The sequence below is a fragment of the Colletotrichum navitas genome (assembly GCF_030913465.1).
Source record: "Colletotrichum navitas strain CBS 125086 chromosome Unknown LY79scaffold_104, whole genome shotgun sequence".
In the NCBI taxonomy this organism is placed as follows: domain Eukaryota; kingdom Fungi; phylum Ascomycota; class Sordariomycetes; order Glomerellales; family Glomerellaceae; genus Colletotrichum; species Colletotrichum navitas.
In genome coordinates, this window is record NW_026850650.1 from 56,363 (window position 1) to 70,747 (window position 14,385).

The 14,385-nt window shown below is 54.7% G+C and overlaps 5 protein-coding genes across 5 annotated transcripts; 3 read left to right on the forward strand and 2 right to left on the reverse strand.

Moving 5' to 3' along the window:
* The first annotated feature begins 1,133 nt into the window (after positions 1–1,133).
* Positions 1,134–1,848, forward strand: LY79DRAFT_43110 (uncharacterized protein). Its single transcript, XM_060553165.1, has 2 exons — positions 1,134–1,690; positions 1,764–1,848. The coding sequence occupies exons 1-2, from the start codon at positions 1,403–1,405 to the stop codon at positions 1,815–1,817; spliced, it is 342 nt and encodes a 113-aa protein (XP_060408544.1). The 5' UTR covers positions 1,134–1,402; the 3' UTR covers positions 1,818–1,848.
* A 1,307-nt stretch (positions 1,849–3,155) lies between these two features.
* LY79DRAFT_43113 (uncharacterized protein) lies at positions 3,156–3,662 on the forward strand. The gene has a single exon (XM_060553166.1). The coding sequence runs from the start codon at positions 3,238–3,240 to the stop codon at positions 3,607–3,609; it is 372 nt and encodes a 123-aa protein (XP_060408545.1). The 5' UTR covers positions 3,156–3,237; the 3' UTR covers positions 3,610–3,662.
* Positions 3,663–5,254: 1,592 nt separating this feature from the next.
* On the reverse strand, positions 5,255–6,069 carry LY79DRAFT_673996 (uncharacterized protein; the record flags this gene model as incomplete). The annotated part of the gene is made up of 2 exons (XM_060564244.1): positions 5,255–5,871; positions 5,934–6,069. 2 exons carry the CDS (start codon positions 6,067–6,069, stop codon positions 5,255–5,257), a joined length of 753 nt encoding a protein of 250 aa, XP_060408546.1.
* Positions 6,070–6,571: 502 nt separating this feature from the next.
* On the forward strand, positions 6,572–8,077 carry LY79DRAFT_526849 (WD domain-containing protein; the record flags this gene model as incomplete). Its single annotated transcript, XM_060555875.1, has 2 exons — positions 6,572–6,789; positions 6,856–8,077. The coding sequence occupies 2 exons, from the start codon at positions 6,572–6,574 to the stop codon at positions 8,075–8,077; spliced, it is 1,440 nt and encodes a 479-aa protein (XP_060408547.1).
* A 3,337-nt stretch (positions 8,078–11,414) lies between these two features.
* LY79DRAFT_43252 (uncharacterized protein) lies at positions 11,415–14,061 on the reverse strand. The gene is made up of 2 exons (XM_060553167.1): positions 11,585–14,061; positions 11,415–11,451 (listed from the first exon to the last, which is right to left on the reverse strand). The coding sequence occupies exon 1, from the start codon at positions 13,824–13,826 to the stop codon at positions 11,610–11,612; it is 2,217 nt and encodes a 738-aa protein (XP_060408548.1). The 5' UTR covers positions 13,827–14,061; the 3' UTR covers positions 11,415–11,451; positions 11,585–11,609.
* Positions 14,062–14,385: the final 324 nt, after the last annotated feature.

Consider the following 14,385-nt stretch of genomic DNA (forward strand, 5'->3'; position numbering starts at 1 on the left):
TAGCACACAAACCGAGCATACACGGTGAGGGAAGTTCGTGATCTGCATGCTTAATTGGTCGCCGCAAGGCGAGCAGACATCCCGGCTGGCCAAACTGTACCGGTAGCAGGTTCCAAGTCTGGTCGGCAGGGCTGGTTACCGGTTCCCTTCCCTCCCTTCGCAATATGCTCAGGAACCAAAGCATCATTTCTCACATTTCGAGAATCGCGCGGGCCTCGAGACACTGATCAGCCCGTCGTTGAAAAGGCTTCTCTCCCCCTCTCCCTCGGATTTTGTCAGTTTTTCTCGTTCACGATGTAACAGCCTTGGCCGTGTCTTGTTGGTTGAAATGATCGCCAGCTAAAGCTCTGGGGTGCAGGGATTCCTCTATCGCCTCTCACATCCCAGACCCGCAATGACCAACTCTGGGATCAGTGAGACTTCTGGTTTCCCGGTCCCCTCACCGCAGCTAACCAGTCGGCCCTCAGTTCAAGCCAGTTCTCCGTGGTCTCTTCCCAGCTGCCGCAGCGCAGCGCAGGGGCGCCTCCAGGCAGGTACTGTCCATCGCTCGGTAGTTTGATGAGCTGTGCCGGAGGGCAGCTGAGAGGCGGGGGTGGCTGAGATGACAGAACACCGGAATGGCGTGACTTTTCGAGTTCGAGGTTACATTTCTGGGCCGCACCCTGCACCAATGTGAGCCCTACATCTCGTATTCTGTCACGGCACTGGCGGAGGTCAAGTACAAGGCACTATGTAAGCTGCCAGCAGGTACATTGATAGGCTCCAAACGCGTGCCCGCGAAGTTGACTGGCTATCTTTCTATTCCGCGTGGAATGCGGGGAGCACATCTAGCTTGCAGGATCGACAGGACTCGCCCTCAATAGTCACATCAACGACCGAACTTAATTCATCCCGAACTTGCCCGCGCAACCATGTCCATCACTCAGGCCAAAAAAAGAAAAAAAAGAAAGAAAAAGGTCTGGGACTGGCGTTTTAGACCCGGGTACGCTTCCCCTAACGCAAGCCGTTGGACCGCAAACCGGTGATTGCAAGCCGGTCTTCTCCGGTGCCGACCAGTAGTGTGCCCCTTCCCTCGACCACTTGGGGAGGTGTTGGATATCCGGAAATTGGCGCACCGCCAGCTGGGGTCGAAGGTTTACTAGGGCATGCCAGGATCCTGATGGTGGCCATGTTGCAGAGAGCAAATGCACTCACTCCTAGTATGGCGATTTGGCCTTCATACCCGGTACGACCATACCCCTCGGGCGACGACATACGCCGGGTGGCTGCGAGGGCGGGCTTTGTTACACGAAGATCCCATGCGTCGCGCTTCTTGGCCGCTTCTATCAAAAAGTGACATCTGACATGGACGACGATTCAAACAGCCCGAGCCCAGATCCGACTTAGTTAGCGATCGGCGGGAATGACTGCCAGAATTGCGCCGCCGCACCATAATATGTCCCGCTGTTATCATAGCAGCACTTGTGTAAGTAGTTGCCTTGCGCTTCCCGTTCTCGCGGCCCTGCTCGATGACGTGTGGCAGATGGAGGGAGTTCGCGACGAACATGGCATGCCTCTTTCTAGGAACCCAGAGGGTGGACGGGGCCTTGGATGGGTTCAACAACCGAGTAGTGCCGTGCTAGGACATTTGCCCGCGTTACAAAGGGTTGCTTGCACCCAATGGCTGTTCAAGATTGGTTCCGATCTCATGGTGCGTCTAAGCAGAGTTCAGGACCCCCGCCATCCCACGATTTTGTCAGTTCTCATGAGATTCTGATCTGCAGCTGCACAAGCTCTTGGCCTCGAAACTTGGGCCTGATGGACAACATCAGAGCTAGCCCCTACAACGTAATCTCTGGTTCTTCTTCTCGGCCGCTCCCCCCCCCCCGCAGGGCTCTCTCAGACAATTATTGCCCATTTCGTACCTGGAGTAAGCCAGCCTTCTGGGCATCGGATCCCCGGTTGGTGGTCAAAGGGAGACAGACCCCGGTTCATTGCGTACTTCCGCCAGTTGACTGCCGTCACCAAGGCACGCCCAAGATCAACGACAATCATCATACAATAAGCCCCTCCAGTGATCGTCCCAAGCTGCATTGAGACTCTTGCATGACGCTCGAATTTCGGAGACAGCGCCACAGGCGGAAATGACCTCAGCAGTGTGGTAGCTCGCCGTTCTTTCGACGGTGTCCTCTTTTGCCTTTAGATGTGCGTTGTATCCCGTGGTACTCCGTGTCTAGTAAGACGTCCGAACCCAGGCAGCATTCCTGAAGGCAGAACCCAGTCTTGATATTCGGCGCCGAAGGCTCTAGAAGGGCGAACCGTCGTTCTATCCACCGCGACTAGCACATGATCGCCACTAAGAGGAACCGTCCGGGAGCCTGCAAAACTTACAAATCCGACGCAACTCCTCTCCGTTCTAATGTTATACACAGCACGAGAATCTGCTAGTCCGGCCTGGGGTAGCTAGGGCATGCTTGCTTCGCTTCCTCTTGATATATAATACATACATAGTACAGAGTACGTAGTACGTAAATCTTCCTTCTTATCAGCTCATCGGTTGGTGCCGTGCTGACAGCGAGCCTCATTGACCGTGAGGGTGTCAAGAATCAGCTGACTGACGCCCGCAATCAAGGATCCCGGAGATCCTGGTCGGGAAAGGGGCAGTAATGTTATCGCATACCTTGGCTGTGAAGCGGACAACCTTTTTCTCTTTCTATCCCCCCCCTTTCTCTTGGCTGTCAAGGGCAGTCACCCGCCGTCGAATCCATCGGCCCCCTTGCCGAGCAGCATGTTGCCCGAAACAACCGATCTAATAGGCACAAGGCGTGGGTACAATACGCGGGGTTTGTCAGAGTTGAAGTTCTGCCAAGTTCACCATAACCTTGGTGTAAAGTTGCACTGGCGGTCACATGATGAGAGCGACACCGAAACTGTGATACGCCTCCCTGCGCGGATCGCGTGGCCCCCAGGGATGGATAAAACTCGACACCGAGCTGTGTTGCAAAGCAAGGTGGAAACCCCACCAGCCCGGCAGGGGGCTCTGTTGTGCAAGGGCTGTCAAGCGGTCAATGCGGACTACACATGGTCAAAGTGACTTTCGTCGCATGGTCATGAAGTGCTGATCTCGGTGCCCAACCGCTACCACGGACGGGGTTTCCGACCACCATTGCTGTTAGGCGACAGGACAATGCCTCCCTTAAATGGTGAGCCCCTGAATGCATCGTATCACGCATACTGAGTCTTGTCGCCGTGTGCAAAATGTCCTCCTTGAGTATACTCCCAGCAGGCTCTAATACGAAATGGAAGGGGGCTCTCCCTTGGATTGGAGTGCTGGTGCAACTTGCTGTGTGCCTACCGCAGGCCCTGGGAGCCTACTCGTACCGTTGGGGTTCATGGGTCGTGGTATCCGTACTTCTTGTCATACCCCTTGTCGGAGCCAGCCCGACCTCCGCTTTCCCAGGCGAACAGAGCTCGGAGGGCGGATTACACGTCCCTCTTTCAGGTAGACCGCCTAGGGTGGTATTGAAGATCGATAATCTCCTAGGTGGCTTCAAAAGCCGCTGCCGAGGTGTTTTTCTCAGAAACTCTCCTGAAGCAAAGATAGGAGGACTTGCAACCTCATACCGGTGAAAGCAACGTGGGAGCTTGATTCTGTAGTCTTGATCGAGTACCCTGTGCTGCGGCTCGGATGAAAACTCAGCAACGTGCCGAGCTCTTCTGGCCGCCATCTTCAAGATCAACCTCTGTACCCAGGTCCTTTCATCGGTAGAATGCCGGAGTGAATCGACCAGCCAGGCATAGTGCCAAGCGAATCACCCACAGCCAAACCAGGAAAGGCAGACGCCTGCTCGAGCAAAGTGCTAGCGAGGTCGTCGCTGTAACCCCGAAGCAACCTTTGCCATGGCGTGTTGTTAGATTCCATGATCAGTTGGACCAGCTGTGGTCTTGGAAGCTCGATTGCCTGAATCTGATGATGTTACGTGTAAGCTCCATTATGCTTGCTGGTGTTTTACCAATGCCATGCGAGAAGTGGGTAAGGAATAAAGGCCTCTAGCCGCATCAAAGTTACAGCTACCATCAACGGAATGAGGTCTCCCGAGGGACGTCCGGAATGTACCATTTGAGAAGTAGTTCGGTGCAAGCTTGGTGACTAGTTAATGGGTGTGGCCAAAGTTTGCCTTATCATACAATGCTTGTCAGGCGCCGAAAAGTAAGTACGACAATTGGCCGATATTGTAAAACCGAACTGCAATGGGTATTGCCAATAGTGTCAGGTCCCCTAGGCTCGAGACTCGACAGTGGCCTGACGGGTAAGACTTTCTTCCGCCATCCGTGTACTACCAGTTCCTGGCTGTAATCGTAACTAACCGTGCTCGTGTGCGGAGCTGTATAAGGCTCAGCTTCATTTAACAACGGCGGTATATCCAAGTACCAAAGTGCATCCAATAAATGCCAGATATTGCAAGATTACTTGCTTCGAGAATCTGCTTTCCGTCCAAAAGGTGTGGTACAAAAACGGTCGACAAATGGCTGTGGCAACCAGCGGTTGGCGGGTACACCGTGGCGGGGGCGAACCATGTCAAGGTTTCATAACAAACACCTCTTTAGATTCGTCTGGCTCTGCGCCGTGATTGTACGACGCGATTGCTCTCGCACGAATACTTTACGACAAGGCGAGTGTTGTAGGAACGGTGCGGGGCTTGTAACAATACCATCGCTCGATGCGCGCCAGTGGACGTTGAGCAAATGAGTAAAGCAGGCCTCTATGAATGCTGGTGCGCAGATTCCCCACACTGTCATGAGATGGAACGAGTAAAGAGCCAGGAAGACTGGCTGCTAATCATGGGTAGCTGGGCTTGTCCATGCCAACAGAATGCCGTTTCGACAACCAACGTTGCCTCGAACCTATCATGGAAATGGGAATTGAGGCTGAGAAGCGGTTGATAAGCGAGCGTGGTCGGTAACGGTCGGTTAGGCTCGGCTTTGGATGGTACACATCGTCGTTGGTCGCGCCAAGGCCAAGGACGCATTGAGTACCATCAACCTTGCGGGCTGAGATATTGCTGCTCTGGATGCCAAGAGCAAACAATGCCATGTTCGATGCTGGCCAAAAGATGCATGACAACAATGGATGCCGAGTTGCCGTGGCACAGTCGGATCGCTCAATGAACATCCATTCCTTTTCCGGGCTGTTGGTAATGGCCAACATGAAAAGTACCCACGAGCAAACAAACGTCCAAGGAGCAGTCTGGGCACAGCAAAGTCCGAAGTGGGCCTATGCGTCTTCGAAATCGGTCAATTTCCGTCGCTTGGATGCTCTTTTCCAAGACCCGAGGTCAACGAAGCCAATAGCTGGTGGGTGCCGGCTCGAGTAGTCAGTTGGGGGCGGGCTCGGCGGATTGACGGCAGTGCGTGATACTGATTTGGGGTCGGCCTCGGAGGGTATTTCTAGACCCTCGGTAAATACCATATCTCCCTTGCTTCCCAGTACATCTTTGCCAGCTTCCTCTAGAAGAATACCAAAGGCCAGCAGAGCCGATTCGTCCATGCTCCTCTCGTCAATATTTCGAGCGCCGACTTGGTACGAGGGGTTGCGCTTGGGGCCACCCAGAGTAGAATAGAAATGGCTGGCATAGAAATGGACAGACTTGAGTAGGTCAGAGTCTGGCAAAGATGCACGACCGGAATCCAGCAGGTTCCGTTCGTGTGACATGTAGACATCGAACTCGGCAAAGCGCTCGGGCGCGGCCTTACGGCGAAACAAAACCTCTTCTGGGGCCAGGGCAGAAGCGTTGATAGGGTGTCTGCTCAGCTTGGGTGGTTTAGGACTGGTATTGGGCGGCCTCTCACCCCTGGCGGCGACATCCAACTTGCTCTCAAACGTAATTCGACCTATCCCCCGGTTAACAAATTGATCAAACAGCAAGCGAAAATTAATTTCGTCAAGGGCTTACCCGCGACGGCATCGTAGACATTGGCATGCCGTTGTGAGCGCTTGGTTTCTTCCGCCGGAGACTGAACAGGTTCCAGACCACTGGTGTCAGCCCGAAGTTCCATTCCTGGATCCTTGTATGGCCTTTGCAAGTCCATTCTGATTGTGGTTAATCAAATCGAAAGGAAGTAAATAGATCCGGCAGGCCGACCGGATGCCGATGAGACGAATATGCGGAAACGCTGGACAATGATGGATGCTTGAATAATGATGGCCTGAGGTGCCTGAGGTGTATGCCTGACGTTGACGTTGACCGACGTTGAATGAGTGAGGCCCTCTTCGTGCCTTCCTTTGAAGTTTGGGCATTGGGCAGGAACAGTTGACGGAAGTTTTGGTAAGTGTGGGTCCATAAGCACAGGTGTGGCCAATGACAGGTGCTTACACCTGGGGGGCCAGGGGCTTGTTAATGGCCATAGGGAAACGACCGGTCTACGTACCTATCCTACCTGCCTTTGTTCGGCATCGGAAGCCGCTGACATCATCACGAATTCATTTTGGTGATAGCCAACCTCGGACTGTCAACTCGGACATCAACGGTCTCGAGACCCATCCAAGCCAGCTTTTTCTCCTGTGGTCCTCATATCCGACTGCACCAGATGAATGCAGGCCCGTCTGTTTGCCCGCTCCACCGGTGAGCTCAGCCCGGATGGCTTCGCGCGAGCCACGACGTCGGAGCTCGTCCGGTCTTTCACCGCTGCCCCCCACCACCGATTTGATGGCGAGGGCGCCGAGTTGGAAGAAGAAGGCCGCTACGTGCAAATCTGGGCTCATCGAGCCGGCGTCAATGCCCTGGCTCTGGATAAGTTCGATGGCCGCCTGTAAGACTCCTTGTTCCTCGGTCATGTCGAAGCTTTGTCGTCTGACACCACACTATTCGATGGCAGCCTTCTTTCCGGCGGTGCGGATGGTTCGGTGAAGTTGTGGGATCTCCACCAGGAGGGCAATGCGCGAGCATCCCGCATTCTCCAGCCCGTCGCCAGTGTTGCCCGCTCCGTTGGAGGCGAGACTAACGCCCACAAGCACGGCATCACCCATCTTGACTTTTACCCTTTTGACTCCGAGGCCTTTCTATCTAGCTCGTTCGACCGTTCGCTCAAGCTATGGTCTACTCAACGGATGGCCGTATCGGCCAGCTTTGACCTGAACGCCAACATATACACCCATGCAACCAGTCCCATCGCCAATCACCTCCTGGTCGCCTGCGCAACCCAGCATTCTTCTGTTCGCCTGGTAGACCTCAAATCCGGATCTGCCGTCCAATCTCTTGTCGCCCACGGAGGTGCCGTTCTTTCCGCAGCTTGGAGCCCCCGTCACGAGCATACCCTTGCCACCGGCCACGTTGATGGAAGGGTGCGGGTCTGGGACCTCCGCCGCGCCGGAGGCTTGGTCGGGCAGCTCGATCAAGAAGACAGTCTCGGTGTTATTCACCGTTTCGACCACGCCATGGCCTCTGGATTAGACTGGAACCGCACCCCCCATTTCCGCAGCTCAGCACGCGCACATAATGAGGGTGTCAACGGCTTGACCTGGACTGACGACGGCAATTACATCATATCAGCCGGCCTGGATCGTCGGATCCGAGTATGGGATGCTGCTACTGGCGCGAATACGCTAGCCAGCTTCGGCTCCATCATACAGAACCGACAACCCAAGACTGTGAGTTTGTTTGTCACGCCTGCCCGGCTGACACCCACACGTCGGGATCTCCTATTTTACCCCAACGAGCAAGAGATACTGGTCATGGACCTGCACGAAGGCACTCTCTTGTCCCGCTTGCGGGTGCCTGGGCCGTCCGGGGTGGCCGGAAGTCAGGGCAGCAGCGGCCTGAATGTGAAGAACCGGACAATGAGCATGGTATGGCGTGGCAGCGGTGGCCATGGGCTTCAAAAGGGCACCGTGATGGGAGGTGGAAGTTCCTTTGGTGCAGTTTACACGGCCCACCTGGACGGCCAAGTACGTTCCTGGATGCCTCAACTGCCTGGGGACGAGGATGATGACGCAGACCCTGATCCACAAGATGCGGACGAAGAGGAAAAAGCACGCAAGCGCAAGGCCCTCGATGACGCTTTCAGGAGTTTGATGCGACGACAAGTCACATTCAATTGATAACACCCAATCTGCCCTTACGCAATCTCGATGCTTGGCCTCTTATCAATACCCTTTTTTTCCGGAATGGAGACACAACCCCAAGTCCGTGTAGGGAGGGCAGTAGCAATTTCAAGCCCTCGACGGAATCATCCTCCGCCAGAAAGACCCCTTGGCGGAGATCTTTGCATGAGAGACCGGGGGTTTGCTGTCCTTGGCCCTGCTAGTCGCCATCTACCAGGCCTCCTGCCGCTCATCCTTGCAAAACTTGTTGCGACCTGGTGTAAAACCGCAACTTCGTACGTACGCAATGCCGGAGGGAGGAGACGCTCGCCGAGCTCGCCGAGCCGTTCGACTTGCCGAGCCGTCAATATGGCTTCCATCAGCAGTGTGAGCGTATCGCGGCCATATCTCGTTCGTCCCATGCATTGGTTGCCTCCTGCTCGCCGATCAATACATTGTCCGCCACAGCTATCTCCATAGCGCCGTCACATCGGCAGGACGACTTAGAACTGGTCTCCCTTGGCTTCCATCGCCATTTTCCTTCCTCGGCTCGCCCAGCACCGTAGCTCGCGAACCCCTTACCGCCAGCATACGAGTAGGGTGTTTCTCATACTGCCTCTTCTGATATCCTGCATTAGCTCCCGCGCCACTCTTAGCTTCATGGTTCTTGAACGCATCCTACTCGTCGAGGAGGGTAGGCCTCAAGCCAATCCATTCGGGCTACCTATCAAGCTGTTTCCTTCAATTCTTTCAAGGCGACCGAATGCATCGAGATGGCCAAGCTGACAACATGTTGCATGCAACCCATGAAGGTGAAAACAAGGACTATTCTACCCAATGCTGACTATGTATGCAATCCAAAAGACATACCGTGGGTGGATCGGAGACAAGGATGATCGACAGATCAGATGTACAGTCCCGCAACCAAGGTACACGTACAAGGTGATGGAGCATCACAATTTTTGCCAAGATCCGCGTACGACGAGGAATCAATCCGCAACAACAATAACCGGGGCATCGTCAAAGCCAACGGCTCGGTCCCGATTCGGGTTGGCCGTCCACCAAATCCTCAATAGCCAGCGACCGCATCTTTACGAGAAGAAATACAGGGTCTCCTGCCGACCCATTAGCCCCAGCTGACAGGCTAGACTTCGCTCAGCTGTCACCTGACTCCCCACCCGAGTCTCACTCGGTAACTATGCTCGGGTACTCTGTCTCTCCAGGTGCAGAACTGACGGCTGCTCAACCCACACGGCGCCATGACGTTCGAGCCTTCCTGGCTGTGCGCTACGCATGCAAGCCTTGCGCCCGGTTTGGCCTAGACAAGCACTTCCCTTACCGAGTTTATCCTTGACTGCCACATTGTCTTCTTGTCGTTGGTTCATAGACGTGTACGATACCATACTGGCAGTTTTCCGCCTTGCCCCATGAAGCCTCCACCCTGACCGGTCTACCACAATCCTTCTTAGCACGAGAGAAGCAGAGCAGGGGCTGTTGAAAATGCGGGGATCATTCTTCTCTCTATAAGCGATTGCTGACCGCCCCGAACATCAGCTTTAACCATGACCCAGGGGGAGGAAGTGCTACCAGGTCCCATACCTAAACCTTTGAAACACAGTCTGGAACGGTATGGCTCTGTCAAGGCTGAGGTCACAGTGGGGGCGACGAAAATTGGATTGGGGCGTCATCTTCTTGCATTCACGCCATGATAGGATGTTGATATATGTATGTCTAGATTTCAGACTCAAAAAAGAGGGATATGCGAATCAGTGCCTGGGACCACCCCCGATTCCTCTGGTTACTGTCAGATATACGAAATGACTCGTTTCTTTTGGAAGTCTCTTACCAGCCTCACGCTCTCCACAGGCGACCCGTCCGTTTCAGACTGTTAATGATAAAAGGGGATGAGGTCTGGGCTGTTGCATTCGGACGGAAGGAGGGCAGGTGTATGAATCCTAACTTATTTCTTACTCGCAGCAAGAGGATCGAAATGGCAATGTCAAAGCTCAGCAGAGCAGGGCCGGTTGCCAATGGTTCTTTTGGAGGTGGAAAGCAATCGTCGGAGCAGAGGCCGACTCCCCGGCGGGGTGGACCCTTATGTGCCGGCTGAAACATTGACCACCTCCTCCGATGATCGGACCTAACTCGGCCTGCCCCGTCCCGACTTACAGCTAGAAGCCTCGGGTGACGAAGGCGGAATAAATCTGTGTGGACAGCGTCTGCCGAGCCAGGAAAATCAAAACGTGGTTAGTTAGGCCTACGCACTGTGTATGAACCCGAAGACTAGGACGCACCGCAATCCCGAAGCCCTTCTGTGAAAACCTTGGGGGCGAAACAGCAACGCACCGCACAGCTATCTTTTTTTTTTTTTTTTTTTTGGGTTTTTTTTTTTTTGAGAATTCCCGTTCCTGGCCTGCTTCTTCGAGCGACTTCTTAATCGCAGTCGACTCCTACGAGGTTTGGTTATGAGGGATCTGGAGTTGACAGCCCCTTTCTGATGGTCTGGGTAGCAAGGTGTCTCATTGGTGGAGGGGGGAGGAGGGCGCGAACTAATGGTCGCGATAGTTGATCGACGGTGGCGGATGGTGAGAAGTCCAAGTATTCCACAAACCAAAGGGGGGATCTAGCCCCCTTTTTGACCACCCTTTGACCCCTTTTCGAACCTCGACATGCAGTGAGCACAATCATGAGGTTCCGACTCATGCATCATTCCGGGGCTCGCCAACCGGATAAGAGGGAGCAGCGTGCCGGGGGTTTCCTAGCGTCCCGCTTGTTCCACGCATCAACGACATTCCGGACGTCCACCGAACCTGGACAGGGCAAATTACGCGATGTTCAATATGGCGTGAGACTCGGATCGTGACTCTGTATTATCTAGATCAGAAGCGTAAGGGGGTGTAGTATACACGACTAGCACGATCCCCGGATGATCCATACATCTCTAGTCCTTGGTCTGCTTGTCGGCTCTTCAGAAGCGGGCCGCCGTAGAAGAGGTCCCCCGACTCGTTCGTCCAAGGATGGCACGACTCCGGGGCCCTCGACGTGATCCAACGGTCTGATCATGGAGAAAGTATGGGGGTGGAGGGAAAACGTGAGGGCAATCTCTTCCCACTGCGAGTATAAACCGACTTCAGGCTACAGCCGTGTCTTGGCGGACTTGCGAGCAACATCCACACCGACATCTGGCCAGGATGGTGAGCCTTAACCTGGGGTAAGGTTCTGATAACTGGCTGGTAAACGTGACTTCTCTGTCCTTGGTCATTCAAACGGACTCACAATGAAGAGATTGGCTGTGGACCGTTCATACTCATGGGGTGGGTTGTTGAATAAGTGGCTGACACGTGACAATGTTATTGGGCAACATCAGCAGCAGTACTATTTTCATTGCGAGCCTACGAAGGTATGTAGTCTAGTAATGAGTCCTGACTTCTGAGCTATTTCCGGATATATATATATATATATATATATATACGTACATATAACCTCCCTTAAACACTTATAAAAAACTGACAGCAATTATCTTACCTAAGAATGGCTGCGATTTCACGTCTCAATGGTAGTCTGCGCCAGAGAACATACCGGCAAGATCGTCAAATAGGCTCTGCGTGTGAGAGTCATAGTCAAACTCGTCACCGACGTCAGCTTCATCAAATCCCTGGCCGGCGTACTGCAAAGCACTCGCCGGTACGGGCTGGATGTCCTCCGCCGAATACGTCTGCGCCGGCTCCTGTGTGGGCGGGTTTCCGTGCGCCGACGACGCCCGGCTCGGAATTTCGGACTCTGTGGGGATCGACTGGGGCGGCGTGAAGTCATCTGTGTCATGGGGCTGCCGCAGCCCCCTCCTGGTAGCCCACTGTTCGTAGATCCTTTCGAGCACCCGGTCCCTGACAAAGCGGTCGTAGAGGGCTGCTCTGTCGCTGCGCGCGAAGTCGGGGTCGTGGAGGCTGAAGTAGTGGAGAATGATGTCGTTGCCAGAGTTGGCAAAGAACTCGTGGAAGTTGCAGATATCCTCGGAGAGGGCACCGTCGATGTAAGCCGTGGAGGGCCGCGGAGTGTTGGGGAATATGGTGTCCCATATGACGAACCACTGCTCCTCCTCGGAGAGCCGCGGGTCAGCTCGCCTAGACACCTGCCTCATCCGCTCGGCGGTCAAGCCCTCGTGGTCCGCAATATCACTCCGTTCCACGACCTCACAGCGCCTGGCTCGCAGGTGCCCGTCCCGCACCCCCTCGCTTTGGAACTCGGCACCGCAGCAAGGGCAAGTGATTGGGGCCGGGTGGAAGCGATACAAGTGAGACTTGACGTACTTGATCCTGCTAAGGACCTTTTTGTAGCATTGCCGGTGGCTGTCGGGGTTCTTCTTCCAGAAGGGGCAAGCAAGCGTTTTCGTTGGGGGTGCGGGAACCTTCGGTCTCTTGAACCCCGGGGCCGTATGGACGTCCTCATCCGAAGCGGCGTGCTCTGGCAGCTCAGAATGCGACCGCTTCCTCGACGAGCGGCCGGAGTCGATTGTGTTGGAACTGGGCCGCCTAGCTCGGCTTCCCCCGCCTTGCCCGCCCCTTTGACGGACCTGCCAATCCCTGAACCGCTCCAAGACGCTTGCAATGACGGCATCAAAGTGAGGAGCGAATGGATCATCTTGATCAAGCTCGCAGGGTTCGACCGGGGAGTTTGGTATCGAGAAGACACTGGATTCCACGGAGGATTCGTCGCTGTCGCTTGGAGAATCGGATTGTTCTTCGACGGGCCTGAACGCCAGTTTGGGTATGGCGTTTGTATGCCAGTTGGGGGGCAATGTGGGCGGTCCAGATACCGGCCGCGGCCGTCTCTGTACCACCGATCGAACCGTGTCTTTGCCGCTTGGGGACCATGTTGATGTCTTGAGTAGCAGGCTTGGTTTGTCAGCACAGCCGCTGCCGGAAGAAATGATGCTGGGCATGGTCGTGGTCCTCATCCTTGGCTTCGCTAGACCTGAATGGTGGTCAATCTTTGGCCGCAAAGTGGCTGTTCCTTTCACTCGTCGCAAGCCCTTCGAAGAGTGGGAAAGAGAGTGCGCCGACTCAGTGCTCTCTACGACCGAGTCCGGAAGGCAGTACCGAGCATCCGGTGCCTCCGTGTCGACCGTCTTGGTGTCTGCGGCAAAGCTGTGCTTGCGGAGGCGCCTCTTGGGTCGTCTAGGAGCGCCTAGAGCCTCATCGCATTCCGAGTCGGACGCGGAACAGCTGACAACAACCACCTTGGGCTTGTAGAGCACCTCGGTGTCTACTATATGGCGATCATAACGATATATGCTTTGCTCGCAGCGAATGCGCTGTGTGTCGGAGCCGTAGCCCGAGTCGCCCGATATTCTCTTGAAGTGTCGCTCCCCTGGGGACTCCGTCTGTTCCTCAATGTCGCCGAGTGAAGGACTCCCTCTCTGGTGCTTTCTTGGGTTTTGGGCTGGCTCTTTGGCGCGGTATGCCAGGCTTGACAATGTTCCCGGTTCGAAAGATGAGTGACGCCGTCCTTGTGGTTGTGAAGTTTCGGCTACCATAGCAGCACGATCTCTTTGCGAGACACAGCTGGGAGGCGTGCTGGTGTAATGGTCTTCGGCGACAGCCGCACGGCGGGCGGCACGGTTCATTCGTAGAAACTGATACGCCAGATCTCTGGAAGTCTCGTCGGTACGCACTGGCGCGTCAACCGACATTCTTTGCGCTGCAGCACCGTTGTGCACTTCCGCAGACCAGGTCGCTGGACGGTTGCTTGCGACTGTCTTGTGACCCATGACAACGTAAAAGCCGGCACTCGAATGATGCCGCAGTTGCACGGAGCAAGATGTTGGGGGAGGAATAGAACACAGAGAAGGAGGGGTGCCAGGCTCTGAAATCCCTCAAAACACACCGTTGTAGGAATTTCTCAAGGGCGCATTCGCGCTCTTTGCTGTTATGTGAGCTGCGCCTTGCCGGGGTTGCGATCCCGCCTGAGCTAGGCAGATATATGCGGGTGCAGCCAATGATGACAATGCCAGCGACCGAGATGGTGGCCCTAGACGCAAGTCAGAATGGCGTATGAAAGTCTGAATGATTGCGCAGCTTCGCGCAAGTGCTACATGACGTTCTCCCACACAGTTATCGAACGATTCAAGATCTGGAGATACTCGCAGATCTCAAACAGCGCATTCATGCCTTTGGGATCTCCTCGATTGAGCGGAACAGCATCGAGGCCAAATTGAGGACCTGGGAACGTAAAAAGAAAATGGCATCCTCAGGATCGTATATCAATGGGACGGCCTGCTGGGTATGGAGGGGAAGTCCGTTAGAGAGAACATCGCGAACATCTTCCTC